Raw genomic sequence first — 16224 nt, 5'->3', positions numbered from 1 at the left:
GTTGCTCGTTGTGAGGCCCGAGGCTGCCATTGACTCGACTGGGATTCTGTGCTCCGTAACTACCCTTCCCTGCACCCCTGTTTTTTTTAAGAGATAGATGTTTTGCCGAGGCTCTGAACTTTAGAAAGCCCCCATTAAAATTTGTTTTATGGGGTTGCTTTGATAATTTTTCCAGATTTTTCTTTTCACTTAAACTTTGTGATTGTCTCCATCTTCTCTGACAAAAGGCAGTTAAAGTGGGTTTTGCTTTGTGCACACAGGGCCAAAGCTCCTCTCTGAAAGGGGCTGTGAGAGGCAAGCTATTTGATCCTTGGATCTCTGAGGTTAGACCAGGAATTAGAAATATCTGGACTCTACTTTATCCCCTAATCTTATCATTCCAAATGTGTGCTTAATAAGAAGCAGAATCAATACTTCGGGTCAGAATAAGTTCAAATGGTCTAGAATTTTTATATCTACAAATGAAGAAAAAAACAACTGGCTAGAAATATTTCAAAAATACCGTCCTTCATTAGATGTACAGTCATTCTCCAACTTTCCCACAGAATGCCATTTAAATTGTTAACGTTGAGATGATAACTGTGATTAACCAAAAGCATCATTTCTTTCTTCGTTCCTGCAGTGATATTGGAGGGGAGGCCACTAGGAAACTGACTTTCCAGTGATATTTTATTTTTATTTTTTTTTCCAATTACCTTTTATAACAGCACTTTTTCTGAACTCTTATCAGTTGTTACCCCAAACCTCCCAAAATTATGTCGGACTAGTAAATTCTGGGAGAACAAACAGTCAAAATATTATTAAATTGTCCCCCTATATCTGAGGGTGTGTTATAAAATGTATCTGGCACAAAGAGTTTTCACTAAATTGATCTTACCCAAAAGCTGGAGCTGGAGGAAACTGGAGTCGGGTTGGATAAAGGGAAGTGTACACCCCCGTGAAACAGGCCACCTGTCCCAGGTGTTCATCCCTGTGAACCGGGATGAGAGTGGCCAACCTGGCCTTGACCCAGTCAAGCTCACCTAGTTAGATGAGCACAGGTGCCAAAACTTGGGACACAGGGGACCACTGATTCTGTACTCACTTGGTTTTCTATAGACAGGTGATATGAAAACCACATTGCATGGTTAGCCAATCTGGGTGTCCCTTCTCTCACCCATCAGGACTGAGTTGTGAAATGTGACCAAGGGTACCTGCAGGGCTGGAGAATCGGCACCTCTGGAGATGCAGGACTGTGGAACTCCTCGGTTGCCGAGTCAGAGAGACTGCTGGACTTGGCTGGGACGGGCTGAGGCTTGCCACTTCCATGCGATGGGGGAGTTTGTGGGCATCCTGGGCCCCTTCACCTGATGGCCTTGCTTGGGGAAGGATAGTCCTATTTACTGAGTACCAGCCACATAAATCATCTTTATAGAAGCTATTCTTACCGCAATCCCACAAATGCAATCCTATTATCCTCCTGGGGCGAGCTAGAGAAAAGGCAAGTAATTAGCTGCAGGTCACACCTGGTTGGTGAGCGGCACAGCCAGCATGCATGCAGGGTCTGGTCATCGACAGCGTGTGCTTTTCTGACTGTCTCGTTTTAGCGAGGGCAGGCACAGAAATCACTTACGGAAGCTGGCGACACAGGTGAGCGCCCCCCCCCCACCCCCGGCCGAGAAGAGCGGGCACGGGTAAGGAGGGAGCCATCCAAAAGCCCAGGCAGATGGTGTCACAACCTAAAATGAGGCAGCCACAGAGCAGGATCCAGGACGGAGCGAGATTAAGGGATGGCAGAGCTGGGCCTCGGGAGAGGGTGCCAACGAGGAGCAGGACTAAAATACCCTCGAGAGGAGGGCAGTGGTATGGGGATGTGGTGCCAGCTGGCTCAGGTTTCCACGTGAAATCCAAAGTGGCAAAGTGTGAAGCAATTATTCTCCTGCACAAATATGCATTACTTTTAAGAGGAGATTTAAAAAAAAAAAAAAAAAGGAATGTAGAGGTGAAGCCTATCCCTGGTATATGTTTTTGTGACTGGCATATGCAGGCTCTCTAGTGTCACCTCAGGCTCCACCCCCACCCCGGGGACCGGGCGGGGGGAGGGGAGTAGCCCCAGAGCCGCAGTGCCAAGCGGAGGCACTGACGTCAGGCTGTCCTTGCTGCTGCACTGGGCCGAGCGGTGATCTGTGGGTGAGGCCAGCTCCGCTCACCTGCTTCTTGTGGCTCTTGCCTCTGACCAGGATCCTTGCTGTGCTCTGTTGGGAAGCAAGCTCAGGAATGATCAGGCACTTGAGGGCTCCCTGCGGCCGGGCTTCAGGACAGACCTCGCTTCCTGGACCAGAGCAGAGCAAAGGGTGGGCCAGGCAAGACACAGCCCCGGAAGGGACAGTGCTGGGCTCCAGGGTAAAGAGCCTGTCTAATTGCAGAGTACTTCTCAGACCTCCTCAGGATATCTGTTGGCCTTTTCCTACCCATTTGACTGGGAAAATAGACAGTGGCAAGCATCTTTAAGTTTGCAGACTGCACTCTGGCACGCCTGTGGTTGTGAAGATCTTGCAGAGAAGCTGAGTTAGCAGGATGGAAAGAATGGGAAGTCTCATTAGAGCGAGCGTGAAATGCAGATCACACCTGAGGTCTCTGAGAGCGTGTCAAATGTGACCTTGCCCTGGGCGCTCTCTGCTTTTCCAGGTGGCGCTGCGGCTGGAGGATGGCGATGAGACGGCAGAGCCGCCCCCCAGCGGGCGCCGGGACCGGCGGAGGGCCAGCGTGTGTTCCGGCGGCGGCGGCGGCGCGGGCGAGCAGCGGGGCCTGGACCGCAGGCGCAGCCGCAGGCACTCGGTGCAGAGCACCTGCAGCCCCCTGTCGGACCCCACCAGTCCCTGCTCCCAGTCGGCTCCCGGCTTCAAGCCCAGCCAAGTCGGAGAGCACTCTGAAAAGTAAGCTTTACCCCAGCCCTTGCGAGGGGCGCTGGGACCCTGGAGAGGTGGGAGGGGTCACAACCCCGCAGGTACCCACCACAGTCCATCCCTTCCCTGCTGGCCACACAGCCTCCCCTGACTTGCTCTCCATCTCTTTTCTACCCTTAAAACACCGCCCCAGAGGCCCTTGGAACGTCCGCAGGCAAGGTGGCCCTGGGGGTAGGCATAGATTTGATCTTTTAACCCCAGGAGCTCTTCTTCACACATTTGTGTTTTTATAGTCACATCTCAGTTAGTATCTGTTCAGAAAATCTGTGCTTTATCAAATGGAAAAGAATCCCAAACAACAAACGTTTACCTGGAAACAAATGGTGTGCCGTCCTGTAAATGTAAGATCGTTAGAGTCCTGAGATACTTGTAGCAATGCGTAGTTGAGGGTGATTTTAAATAGAATAAGCCTGTGTGAATTAAATAGATAAAATATATAAACATATATGTACATATACATTATTTTATATTTATAGGAGTAGATAATATATAGATAATGTAAATTTCAGTAAATGCTATTGCCATCATTTTTTTAGTCATTTAGCAAACATTTTTATTGAGTATCTGTTATAGGCCAGGACTTTCTGATGCCATGAAGATATAAGGTATGATCTCTGCCCTTCTCAAGCTCACATCTGGGTTGGGAGAAAGTAAGAATGAGGAAGGCAGATAGGAAGGAATAGAAAGGTTGACAATCTCATGAGAAATTATATATATACACACAAAGTAATAAATTTTGACAAAATCTGTAGGAACTGAGAAATGGTTCTATAAAGCAGAGGTGCAACAAAATGGATGGCCATGCTGTTCTGGGGTCTGGGTCCACCGGTATCTTCCCGAGTGAATGCTATCCGTTCACTAGGATGATGGAGCTCTGTGGACCAGTGCATGCCAGCCAGGTCCACCTGGACTGACTGGTACACTGGTTTGCCACTGCATTACCTCCTCCTGCTGGCACATGGAAGCTCTGCTTACATCATTTGGCTGGAGCATTTTCTGTCATCATGGAGATCCATCTGGGAGCCACATGTAGGTCATGAGGCTGCCTGGTGAAGAAGAAAACAGCTCAGAATAAGTTGGATGACCTTAAGAGCGTGATCAAGATATGTCCCTTCCTCTATATCCCTAAGGGAACATCTGCCCCCATTTTGAGAGATGCCCCGAGTAGTCTGGTATGCATGGAATCACTGGAGGATGAACTGGCCATGCCTTTGGGTACCTCCTGTCACAGAAGTAGAGGAAGGCATTAGTCTGAGAGTGATGTGCGAGCCATGATCCGCCTTGACACCCTTCTCTACCACATAGCTATCCATCTACAGATTGTTCTAAGAGTCTGTGTAGAACAAGCTCTGTTGAAAGGAAGACCAAAACTTCTAAACAGATTGAGGAATGAGAACGTCTACCATAAACGTTGCCCCTTGTGGTCTAAGATCTTCAAGAAGCTTAGGCAGTGCTCAAAGGGCACGTAAAGTTCTCTTCAGCACTGCTCCTAGCTAATGGCTTCAGAAATTAACATGGAGAGAAGTGTATACAGTGGGCTGAAAATCTATATGTAAAACCACCCCAGATGCTGAGGACAGTCATTTGGAGTCCTTGTCAGCAGCACTTGGTGTTCTCCTGTTCTGTCCGACTTGTGTCCTGTAGATTCCTGGTCTGTTTCTTGCTGTTAAACTTTTCAAAGGTGCCAACGTTGTGAGCTCAGATGGCCATGCCTTTTGACAGGTTGGCAAGGATGATAGCAGTGGAGTGGACCATCATGGGCATAGTTCACGGTTTCAGGGTGCGGGGTTTTGGGGGATCTGGAATGGGAAGCCACACATGATGCTCTGCATGCTTCTTGTCTCATTCTCTTCAAATAGGACTGAGTTTTTGTAACTCAGAAATGGTCTGTAAATTTACAGCTTTTATTTGAGAGGAATAAACTTTCCTGCTTGTAAAGACAGATAACATTTTACAGATTGATTATGAGGTGGCTTCATCCATGAAGCCTGTTGGAGGGGTTTTGCCCTCTGGCCCCAAAACAGGAGAACAGTTTTGGCAGAGGTGGGAGAGGCATGGAGGGAAAGGGTGACGAGAAGCCCAATGGGAAATGATCCCTGCATGCAAAGCTTAGTCACCTGCTCAACATCTGTGCCTCCAAAAAGTACCTTAGAATCAAGTAGTTCATTGTGTCAGACTCCCCATGGACCTTGGAAGACACAGAAGCATGCCGCACCTAGATTGTTCTTCATCTATGTGAGCATTCTGGCCCTACTCACTGCTGACTTAGAGCAACATGCCTTGCATATGTCACATAGGAATTTTAGACTGGATTTTATAATTCTGACCCAACTAATGCCTCTGAAAAGAAGATGATAGGAACATGTTAGAGGTTAGAGATTCATGTTGCCCTAAAATGCATATGGCAATCTCCACTCAGATGGTCCTTTAACATCTGAAATTCTCATGATGATCCTCTGTAGGATCTAGCAGGACAGGAGTCTTAATCTTCATTTTACAAGTGAGAAGACCGGGGCTTGGTGCCTTGTGATGATCTCAGGACTAAGGGGCTGAGCTCTGGGTTAAACACAAGTCTTTGGCCCTTGCCTTTCAATGTCCAAATCACACAATCACTTCCCAACCCACCATCCCTAAGCATAGTCACTGAGTGAGAAGGAATTTTATTTACATACTATGTAGGTGTATTTTTTTGATGTAAAAATAAAAATTCAAAGGGCTGAAAAGGAGAAAATTTCAAAGTCTTCTTATGACTTAAGCCTGCTGGGCTATGTGCTTTAATTCCAGTAAGGGCTAAGACTCCAAGCACAGATTGGTTTGCTTTGGTTTCTTAAGAAATAGAACTCTGCACTGAGCATTTATCAAATAAGGTATGAGTTTATTTGGTTATTGGTCATCTGTCACCTTTTAGGTGACATCTTTTTCTAAAAGAGAGCATATGAGTCCGAGGAGTGGGGAGGGGCAGAGGCAGAGGGAGAGAGAGGATCTTAAGCAGGCTCCACGTGGGGCTCCATCTCACAACCCTGAGATCATGACCTGAGCCAAAATCAAGAGTCAGAAGCTTAACTGACTGAGCCACCCAAGTACCCCAAAAATGAAATTTAAGATGTTAAGTGTAAAGATAAAGCTTATTATGGCACACATAGTCACAAAAGATGCTTTTGGGGCGCCTGGGTGGCTCAATCAGTTGAGCATCCCACTCTTGATTTCGTCTCAGGTCATGATCTCAGGGTTGTGAGATTGAGCCCCACATTGGGCTCTGTGCTGGGTGTGGAGCCTGCTTAAGATTCTCTCTCTCCCTCTGCCTCTCGCCCCCTACCTCCCGTGCTTGTGTGTGCTCTCTCTCTCTTTCTTAAAAAAAAAATATATATATAAATTATCTTTGCACTTCCATCTTTGCACTGGAAAGAAGAAAAATGTTGGTGCTTTCATTTTTTTGCCAAGAAAAAATTATTTTTAGCATCAAATCAGCAAAAGAACCAGTGTCACTGGTTTAAATGATAAATAGTATATAACCTTAGGAGAAAAAAAGTCTTAAACCCTAGAGCAGGAGAACTTTCTTTGCACTTCCAGGCTCAGGCCCTCTCCTCTCTGGGGCACCCCATTCTATCCCTGAACTTTTCTGATTGTGAGGAAGGTCTTGTGACCTAAATGCACTCCATAATATTCTAGCTCTGTTATTGTTTCGTGTTCCATTACATGGATGAAATTTCCCCGTAGTGTTTCCCTATTCATCCTGGTTCTTACCTCTGTCAGCACACACCAGGTCTTCTTGCTGCTCTGTATGTCAGTCTCTCTGATAATGCATATTGCATGAGACCTAATACATGAAACCTTTCATCCTGTTGATTTCCACACAACATTCCAACCCGCGGAGGTAATTTTGAATTTGACTCAGTCACTAATGTTAGCAGTTGTGCCATCCAGGCTACGGTCCTGTGTCTATTTTAATACACATGGAAGAGTGACCTGGCAGGTAGTAGATGATGACAGCCGGCTGGGAGCAGATGGCACAGACTGCAGCCACGTGCCACAAAGGCAGGGGTTGGAAGCTTTCTCTGTCAGAGGCCAGGTAGCACATAGGTTGAGCTTTTCAGGTCAGACAGTCTGTGTTGCAACCGTTCAACGGCATTCTGCCTTTGTAAAAGCAAACAGAGACACCAGGTAAGCAAATGAGCTTACTTGTGTATGGACACTGAGATTGGAATTTTCCATGTCATGAAATAGCCTTCTGGTCTGTATTTCAACCATTTAAAAATCTGAAAACCATCCTTAGCAGACAGACTATATAAAAACAGGTGGTAAGCCAGATTTGGCCCCCAGGCTGTCGTTGGCCAGCCCCAGTTCTAAAGGGCTGGGTTTCTAGAGGGAGGTTGGGAGGGAAATCTGAGAAATCTGAGAAACCCCACCTTAAGGGATAGCAAGGAATTGGCAAAGAGGGGTATGTGGGGTGTGAGAAAAGAGCCTATCGTGCCGTAGGAGAGGGCTGTAGGGAACAGCGTGCTAAGTTCAGGGTGGGAGCACGGAATATTCCATAAAGACATTGAGACTATCGGGGATTTTGCTGAGAGCTGCTCATAAATTCTCAGGGCACCGTGGATGGTTGAAGGGATTGGAAAAGGCAGGAGACAAGTTAGATGAGGGGACATACAGAGCCAGCAAGGAGAAGGGGATCTGGTGATAAGTCCAGGAAAGGTTGGGCTGCTCCAGGAGGTGGAAACAGCCTGGAATCAGTCCCAGTGTTCCCGTTAAGACTGTGGTTTTGTCCTTTAGGACATTTGGTGATGTCTAGACAAGTGTTTGGTTGCCATGATCGGCGTGCAGCATGCTATCGGCACCTGGTGGGTGGAGTCCAGGGATGCTACTGAACTTTCCACAAGGCACAAGACAGCCCTCTGCATCCAAGAATTATCTGTTCTAAAATATCAGCAGTGCTGAATCTGAGAAACCCCACCTTAAGGAATAGCAAGTAATTGGTTGTGATTTTCTGTTCCTCCTCGGGATGATGCCAAGGTAGGGAGCATTTTGACTTTTGGAAGGAGGGGGTGTCTTTCTTAGAAGCACATGGAACTCTGTGGATCTACCTTCAAACGTTCATGTGCATGGGTCAAAGTTGACTTTTTTTCAGAGAATAGAATTCTTAAATTTCTCGGCTACTGTACAGGAAGAGTAAAGTCCCTTTCTTGCTTGTTTTTGTTTTAACTCATTTAGCAAAGTTTTACACTTCAAATTCTTAGGGAATATGCTGAACCCTCCGGGGAAACCAAAGGTTTGACTAGACCTCATGATTTTCTCAATAGTCCAAATGCCCAGTATACCCAATTCCAGTCAGCTTTGTACCTATCACATTCCCCCAAATTGACATAATGGCAGATGACGCCAGCCATGTTACAAAGCGGCAAGATCAAACAGTGATTCTATAACAGAAGCTGTGCTGTTCTTCAGCGAGGCTCAGGAATCTGTTTGGAGGAATAGGAACACGGGACGATCTCACTAGAGTCACTCTGACTACCCAGTGCTCACAGATGTTCGAGGGGAGCTGAGGAGTCAGTACGGAGAAGGAGCAACCCCAGAGGGTTCTCCTTTTGGCTGGTGGTATTATCAACTGGTGATCAAGAAATAAAGTTGAATTCAAGAATTGCTACTTTGTTATGTAAGTTAGATGAGAGATAAAAATAAGAAAAAAAAAAGGCTTAATATATGTTGCACCAAAGTACTCATTCTAATAAATTGAAAGTGATAAGGAAGTCAAGAGGCCAATGGGGGAGATAAGGGTTGGGGCCAGGCCTTGAGCTTGCTGCTGGGAGGGACCAGACACAGTAGTTCGACCGCATACACATCTGATCCGCACGCAGCAGGGACATGATGTGGCCTGGCTCTAGCAGGTCCCAGAGAAGGGGAAACCAAGAGGGACCATGCCCTCGTGGGCTACAGGCCACGGCTATTGACCAGGAGATAGCTAGTCCACCTGTGCTTCAGGGAGGAGGAGTCAGGCTGGGTATGGTGTGGAGATGGGCTGTGGACCCTAGCATCAGGAGCTCAGTCTGAACCTGCTGGTAGAGAATAGGCTGCAGCTCCTAAAGAGCAGAGGAACACTCAGTCTGCACAAGTCCTCCCCATCCCCACCTAGGACAGAAGTATTGAAGCATGAGAGGGGGTGCTTGGCTCCACTACAGAGTCAATTTAGATACGGCCCCAGGCACATAGGGAGCACTGACCACAGAGCAACTCAGTTTCCAAATAAAGATGATATAGGATGTAAAGATGTGGTACCAACTATGTAGTATAAAATAGACCTAGTTGGACCATACAGTGCAAAGGAGACTGTAATGGCAGTTAACAGCTGTAACAGTGGTTTGCCTTTCCTGGGCACCTAATTATCTGCCAGGCCTTATGCTGAAAGCTTCAATGTACTAAGTCCATTTTCACCATTATCCCATTACTAGGTGCTGTTAGGCTCTCCACGTGGCAGGAGGAGAAACGGAGACAAAGGGAGTTAAAGGAACTGTCCAGAGTCCCACAGTTGGTGGGACTGATTTCAGAGTTCATGGTGGAGCTGGTTTTAGAGTGCACGCGGTCTGCCTCCAGAGTCCCTGCCCTTCACCATTTTATTCAACTACTTTTTTTTTCTGTGATTCCGTAGAAATAAAACAAATATCCTTGGTACTTGGCAGTTAATAGGCGACTATCAAATACACGTTGCCATCTTTTTATATTACTACTTCCAGATTTTTATGTCAGTATATTTAAAAAAGTTATTGCTTAGTGTTCCATTATATGAGTAGACTATAGAAACAAGATGCCTTTATTCATTTTGCTATGGCTTGATTCCCGTTTCTTTTTCTAGTACTAAACTTTCTGGTATAAGCATACACACACGTGTTTGTACACATTATGTTAGCATTCTTAGGAGAGATTCTTAGGAGTGAGGTTCTAGATCAAAGGACCTTACATTTTAACTATTGATATCACACATTTGGCCTTCAAAAAGACGATATCACTTTGCTGTCCCACCCTCTGCATGTGACTGACCATTTTCTCACACCATCGCCAGCACTGGGTATTAGGAGTTGTTCAGAAGTTTAGTACTTTTGAAGAGTGAAATGTGGTGCCTCAGCATTTCACTGTGTACTTTTTGATTACTATTAAGGTTGTTCATCTTTAATTGCTTCATTGGATGTTGAAATTTCCTGAATATTGCCTGTTTATATCCTCGGCTCATTTGTGTCCTGAATGGTTTGTCCATTTTAATTGATGAGCAGCTACTCTATTTTAATACAGAAATTTTCAGATACAAAAGCAGATAGAATGTAAGCATCCTTTATATGTTATAGATAATTTTTGACAATTATGTCACAAATATTTTTTCCTTGTCTATTAAATATCTTTCTACTTCTGATGTCTCTTGGTGTATGCATAAAATATATTGCTAGGGTGTCCAATTTGTTAGTCTCTTCCTGTGTAGTTTTTAGGTGGCATGCTTATTCAGGAAAGTGTATCCTCCTTCTAACCAGCCTCTACATTGTCTGGGGAGGATGTTTGGCTATTCCTCCTTCACTATGTAGGAGATAGGCAGTGATCTCAGGAGCCAGCACATATGGAGCATTTACTTTGTGCTCACTATCGTGCTAAGCAGTTCTGCATGTATTGTGAATTATATGAAGAGAGTGGTAGAATCTTCCCCTTTTGACAGGTGAGGAAACTGAGGCACAGAGGTTAAAGAGCAGGCCCCAGATCTCACAGGTGTTGAGTTTGAACCCATTCATTCCTAGTCCAGAGCATGTGCTCAGAACCAAATATCCCTGGGTCTATGCTCTGAACCTACAGAACGTGCTCAACAGTAACAACTTTTTCTGTTTTGAGGATGAATCAGATTTGTTGAAAAAGCAAAAAATTCAGAGCAAATATTTAGTGTGACTTGGTAATCCTAATGAGCTGTATTGTTTATAGTCACTGTTAGATTTTGGTCTTGAGATAATCGCACTGATTTGCTTGTTTTTCTCAAAAATTGGCACTGGAGACTATTCCTGAGGAGTTCTGAAAGTGTTCAGAGCAATATAACTGCAACATTGGAACAAGCCTTCCTCGTTTATTGTAACTAAGCAGCTATTATCTTGTGCTAGAGGAAGGAAGGAAGGAAGGTATAGGAACAAATTCATCTGGGTGAGAGGAAGCCACAGTTAACAATGATCAGAGGCTAGGCTGTCCTCACCTTTTGGGGGCTCATACCTGGTGTGTACCAATTAGTGGCCCGATGGGTGGTGGGAGCCAAGCTTCGGAGCTGAGCCTCAGAGTGGGAGCTGGAGGCAGGCAATTGGAGAGGGAGTTGTTTTCTATTTTCCTGCAGAAGTAGGAAGGGGTGTTGGCTCCCCTCCACCAGCCACAGGAACCAGTGGGCAAAGGGGAGCCTAATTATGAAAACATTAGCAGGGTGGGCAAGCTCATCTTCCCATATTTTGACGGGAAGAGGCGTGTTTGCCTGCCGAGTTCTAGGGCAGTGCATCGCTCTCTGGTCTGTCTCACACCTGGTCCACAGGACTTCATGGCCAGGGGTCACAGAATTCTCAGCCGGTTAGTTGCAGGGTCGGTAGCAGAAATAGCAGACTAGTCCTAGCTCTCTCCTCTTGGAAACAGCAATGAACAACGGATTGACGGGCAAAGAGCGTGAGACGAGTAGATGTTGTATAATTGGTGTTAACCCGCGAGATCTACAACTGCGGTGACTTGCTCAGTCCTGGCTCCTGGAGGAAGGTTTGGCCCAAGTGCAGTAAAGGAGCAGCCACTGAGGTGGCTGAGAGCACAGGGTAGCTCTTCACAGCCTCGGACTTAGCTTCCTTGCCAGGCTTGGCCTTGGTCTTCTCCCCCGTAAACCCACGATGATGCTACCTCTTTAATAGTGTGGTGGGTGATTTAAGAGAGGCAGCACAAATGTGTGCTTAGCTCACTGTTGTTATTACAGTCACTCCATGCCCTGGAGCTTTCCTGGGTTTTGTTCTATTAAAGAAGGTAATTGTTAAATAAATACGGATGCGAGCTGGAGAGAAGATTGTGTGCCCTGGCATAAACATGCTAGAGGATTTCACAACAGCCAGATTAACAACCACTGGTACCCTGAGCAGCAAGTGACTACCAGGAAGATTTATCTGATGGGAAATGATTTGTTATAAATGGGATTCACCGACAAGGGATGTGACCTTGTGAGGTAGGTATGATTGGAATACAGCCAGTGACTCAGAGTTATCATCTGGTGTCCGAGAGGCTCTTTCTGGTTTCCTGAGTATTGAATAGTAAGGGGGTGGACAGGAGGGGAGAGTGCTGGGGGGTAAAGGGGAGTGAGCTTGGAACGGGTAGAATCCAGAAAAGGCAGAGGCATTGAAACCTGAGAAAGAGGTGGCTTTGCAAAGCTCCTTCTGATTTCTGGGGTGGGATCTCTGGTTTCTCAAAATTTCACTGTGACTGGATTGCAGATTTCTTGGGGGTTTGGACTTTGCTGCTTTTTTTTAACGTGAAGTATAACTGACATACTATATTATATTAGTTCCATGTGCACAATGTAGTGATTCGACTGACATTTGTATACACTTGGAGCTTTGCCGAATTGAATTTGGGGATCTTTCTAGGTTCTGAAGAAATCGGCAACATTTTATCCTTAAAACTGAGCAGAGCTACCAGTGAATTTTGAAGTGACGTGTGATCAGGGTGGCATGCCCATGGGACCATTCGGAAGAGCGGAGAGCAAGTGGTAACAGGCTGGGAGAGGGCCTGACTCAGGCAGTGGTCGGGAGAGTGGCAAGTAGGAGCAGCTTAGGAGATAGGGAGGGCATTATTTGCAGGACGGTGACTGGATTTTATGGTGAGAAAAAAGAGTCTGAGTGATTCCCAGGCAGCCACTGGCCCAGCATCATGGGGTGGCTGTCCGGCCACTTTGCAAGCTTTGGGCATTAAGTGTGAGTGTCAGTGGGTCACAAGTACAACTTTCCCTAGTAAACTCTACAGACATTTCTGGAACTCAGGTACATGTAGGTGACGGTCGAAGTCTAGGCTTAAACGCCATAACCTGGGGAGAAACCAAGTGAGAGGAGCAATGACTAGATAAAGCCCTGGAAAGCAAAGTGTAGGCTCATCATCTTGTGAAATGCTGGAACCGAGAAGCTCCCTTACTTGCCAAGTCAATGAACCTTGAAATCGGTCATCTTCAAGTGTGAATATTTTCAAGCTAGACTGGCCCGCCTTGGGGTGCTGTTTCAGAAAGAGACAGCCTTTACTGGGAGAGCCTAGTGAGCACATTTCAAAGAGAAGGAAAAGTTCTCATTTCTCATTAAATCTTTGACTTGCTCTGGGAATTTTCTTTCAGTGTCCAGCCTGCTTCCCCTTGACCCATGCAAACAGCACATTTCCTATAATGTGCACCTTCCCCTCCATGTTCTGGATGTTCAAAGCCCTTTCTGGAGAAGCCTGATTTTCCTTGTAGTCTGTGCTGGTGAGGGTATGGGTGGTCCTTCTGGAGTGTGAGCCTCTCTCTCTGTCTCCTGCGATTCCCAGGATGCCTTTGGACATGGAGTGGAGGCTTTCTAATGGTTACTGAGTGAGCTGTTTGGATCCAGTCATGCAAGGAGGAATGTGATTACCTTTGCTTGACAAGAGTCTGTGGAGGAAGCTTGGTGTGGTAACTCTTCACTCATAAAGGCTGAGTGAACAGGGAAATAAAACTCTGAAAATGTAGGCTGAAGTGGCCAAATCAGACCTGGTGAAAAAAGAAAGAGTGGTCAGAGATGCAGCTGGTAAAGCATTTTGCAAAGGAGCCTTTTGGGAATAGGCTTTGGAAGTTGAAGGGGACAGGCCCAAAGAGAGAGGGAGAGCCGGCCTGATGGCATTGTTATCTCACAGCACGTGCTCAGCACACGGACCATGATCACAGAAGCATCGGATTCATGTTGAAAAAATCTTTATTTCTGAGTGAGGTAATAGTTAACATGGAGTATAGTCGTGGTCCAAATATGTCACATGGTGCCCTGCACTGCATCTCCTCCTGGTGGGATGGGACCTTGGTGGGATGAGCAAGGGGTGACAGCCAGCAGACTCACTGTGCACATGAATGCAGTGAGAAGAGACATTGATGTTCAGGAAGGAATCTGGAAGAAGGAAGGATTAATGGCTTCTTTTAGTCCTTACCTAGAAAAGGCTTTTTTTTTTTTTTTTCCTGCAGAGAAATGATCATAGCAGAGGTAGCATAGCATAGAGGTTAGGAGCTTGGATGCTAGAGTTGAACTACTTGGATTCAGATCCTGGCTTGCTTACTAGCTCTGTGACTCTGGGGAAACTCCTTAACCACTCTGTGCCTCAGCTCCTCATCTATCAATGGAGTAATACTAGTACCTACCTCAGCGGCTCCTGTGAGAATTCAAGGAGTAAACCGGGTAAAGTGCTAAGCATGAGAATGCCCCACAGAGAATATATTAAGTAACTAGAATAAATGAGTGACTGCAGGTGCCTACCTCCACCCCAGTAGATCCTGCTTTCCTCGGAGCAGAGGCAGAGCCCAACCAAGAGGGAAGCCAGCCTGGCCCACTGAGAGTGCCCTGGAGAATTCAAGGAAGCCTGGGCACATCTGGGACAGGTATCTGCAGCCTAAATGCCTTTTGATGATCGTGATAGAGCATGCTTCCCAAAGACGCAAGAACTCAGAGAGGAATTCAGAGACACTTATATCACACTTTAGGAATATTCAACTATGGTATTCACATTGCCCCAGAGAAATAATTTCATTCCTGAGAGGTTTGGTGGTGTTCCCTGCCCCCCTAAACTGTGTGGTTCTGGTTTTATAAACATGAGATTAAAATGGCTAGAGATGAGCCCCCATGAGGAAGTGGACCGGTCAGAGCCCGCTGCCTGCTGGCATCTATCTCGGAGAGGTCTTGGATGGGACAGGGTATGAGGGGAACAGAGGGTGTAGTGACCCGTATCAGCAGCAGACCTCCAGGCTGAAACCAATACTGACTTACTGGACTTGAGAAGATACTGAAAAACTTTTTTTTTTTTTTTACCTGTATCAAGCTTTGTAAAGCTGCCTTTGAAATAGAAAGGTAAATAATTTTGATCATGGAATGGGAAAAAAAAAACCAAGCAAAGATGAGGTACTTCTGTGTTTATAAAAACATGGCTGGGGCTTGGGTCCACATCATGATAGTTTGTGTCTGTAAGTCAGTGAGCAAGCCACCAAACCTCTGGAAGAGAAAGCCCCCAGTCCTGAGCATCTCATTTCAGAGTGACTTCACCTTGATAGACTTCTTAATATTGACATTCTTGAGCCTTGATATTAGGATGACTGCTTTGAGTTTGTGGCAGAAGGAAAGCAAAATCCTATTCATTCATTCATTCATTCATTCATTCATTCATTCTTCATTCAGCTCCTATATTCTTGTATCTACCACATTCTTGGTTCTGAGATATAATGGTGAAAATGACCCTTAGGAAGCCTCAGACGGTGTGTGCATAAATAGTGTAGTAAATAAATATGTGCAGCTTTGGAAGAGGGCTTTTGAAGGAAGGAAACAGGGCTGGGCGGTAGAGTGTAACAGGAATATGAGGATATACCCCCAAGGAGAACTTGCAGAAGGGCACAAAGCTATGGGCAGGGATTTCATTACAGTATCATTTATAAGAGCAAAGAATTGGGGAATTGCTAGCTAAGGAAAACATGGAATAGACATATTATGGAATGCAACCAGCAGCTATAAGAAACGTACCCTACCAGAAGTACTAACGTTCTTGCTGTATCAGTTGCTGTATAAAAAGATTATAGGATAATATATGTTTAAATTTTCTTTTAATCTGGAAATTTACCCACCAGATTTATAGCAGTGGTTATCTCTGATCAAAGGGAACTTAACTTTTATCAGTAGTCTTATACTTTTTTGAAGGAAGCATGTATTCCTGTAATTACATATTCATTTTTAAAAGGTTCTTTAGAAAAAAGGAGAGTGGGATGGGAGTGATCCAAGACATCTCCTCAGGCAGTTAGCCTGAATCCTGGAAGATGAGAAGAACTCCCTGGGCTGAGGGAATGCCGTGTTCAGTGGCAAGGGAGGAAAGGTCTTGATGTCCCCAGGTAACAAATAGGGGTCTCAAGAGACAGGGTTGTAGAGCATGGATTGGGGACACAGGTGCCACAGAGATGAGATGAGGTTGCAAGGTTACGTCCTGCAGGACCTTGGAAACCATAGCATGGAGTCTGGTGGTTATTTGACATGCGAGGTTAGCCATGCACCTCTGAGGAGATGCC

General features: G+C 45.8%; 1 protein-coding gene across 7 annotated transcripts in view; it reads left to right on the top strand.

Moving 5' to 3' along the window:
- FHOD3 (formin homology 2 domain containing 3) overlaps positions 1-16224 on the top strand; it is a 456888-nt gene that overhangs the window by 309713 nt on the left and 130951 nt on the right. For all 7 annotated transcript variants that reach the window (XM_045886817.3, XM_045886815.3, XM_054510321.2 and 4 more), the window contains one exon: positions 2668-2915. In XM_045886817.3, coding sequence (XP_045742773.1) covers positions 2668-2915 — 248 coding nt within the window. The remainder of the gene's footprint in view (positions 1-2667; positions 2916-16224) is intronic.

Source organism: Mirounga angustirostris, unplaced genomic scaffold (genome assembly GCF_029215605.1).
Source record: "Mirounga angustirostris isolate CCGP_5_RB_7025 unplaced genomic scaffold, mMirAng1.0.hap1 SCAF_14, whole genome shotgun sequence".
Classification (NCBI taxonomy): Eukaryota; Metazoa; Chordata; class Mammalia; order Carnivora; family Phocidae; genus Mirounga; species Mirounga angustirostris.
The sequence above is the reverse complement of the archived record's forward strand: the minus strand, read 5'-3'. Positions and strand labels throughout refer to the sequence as shown.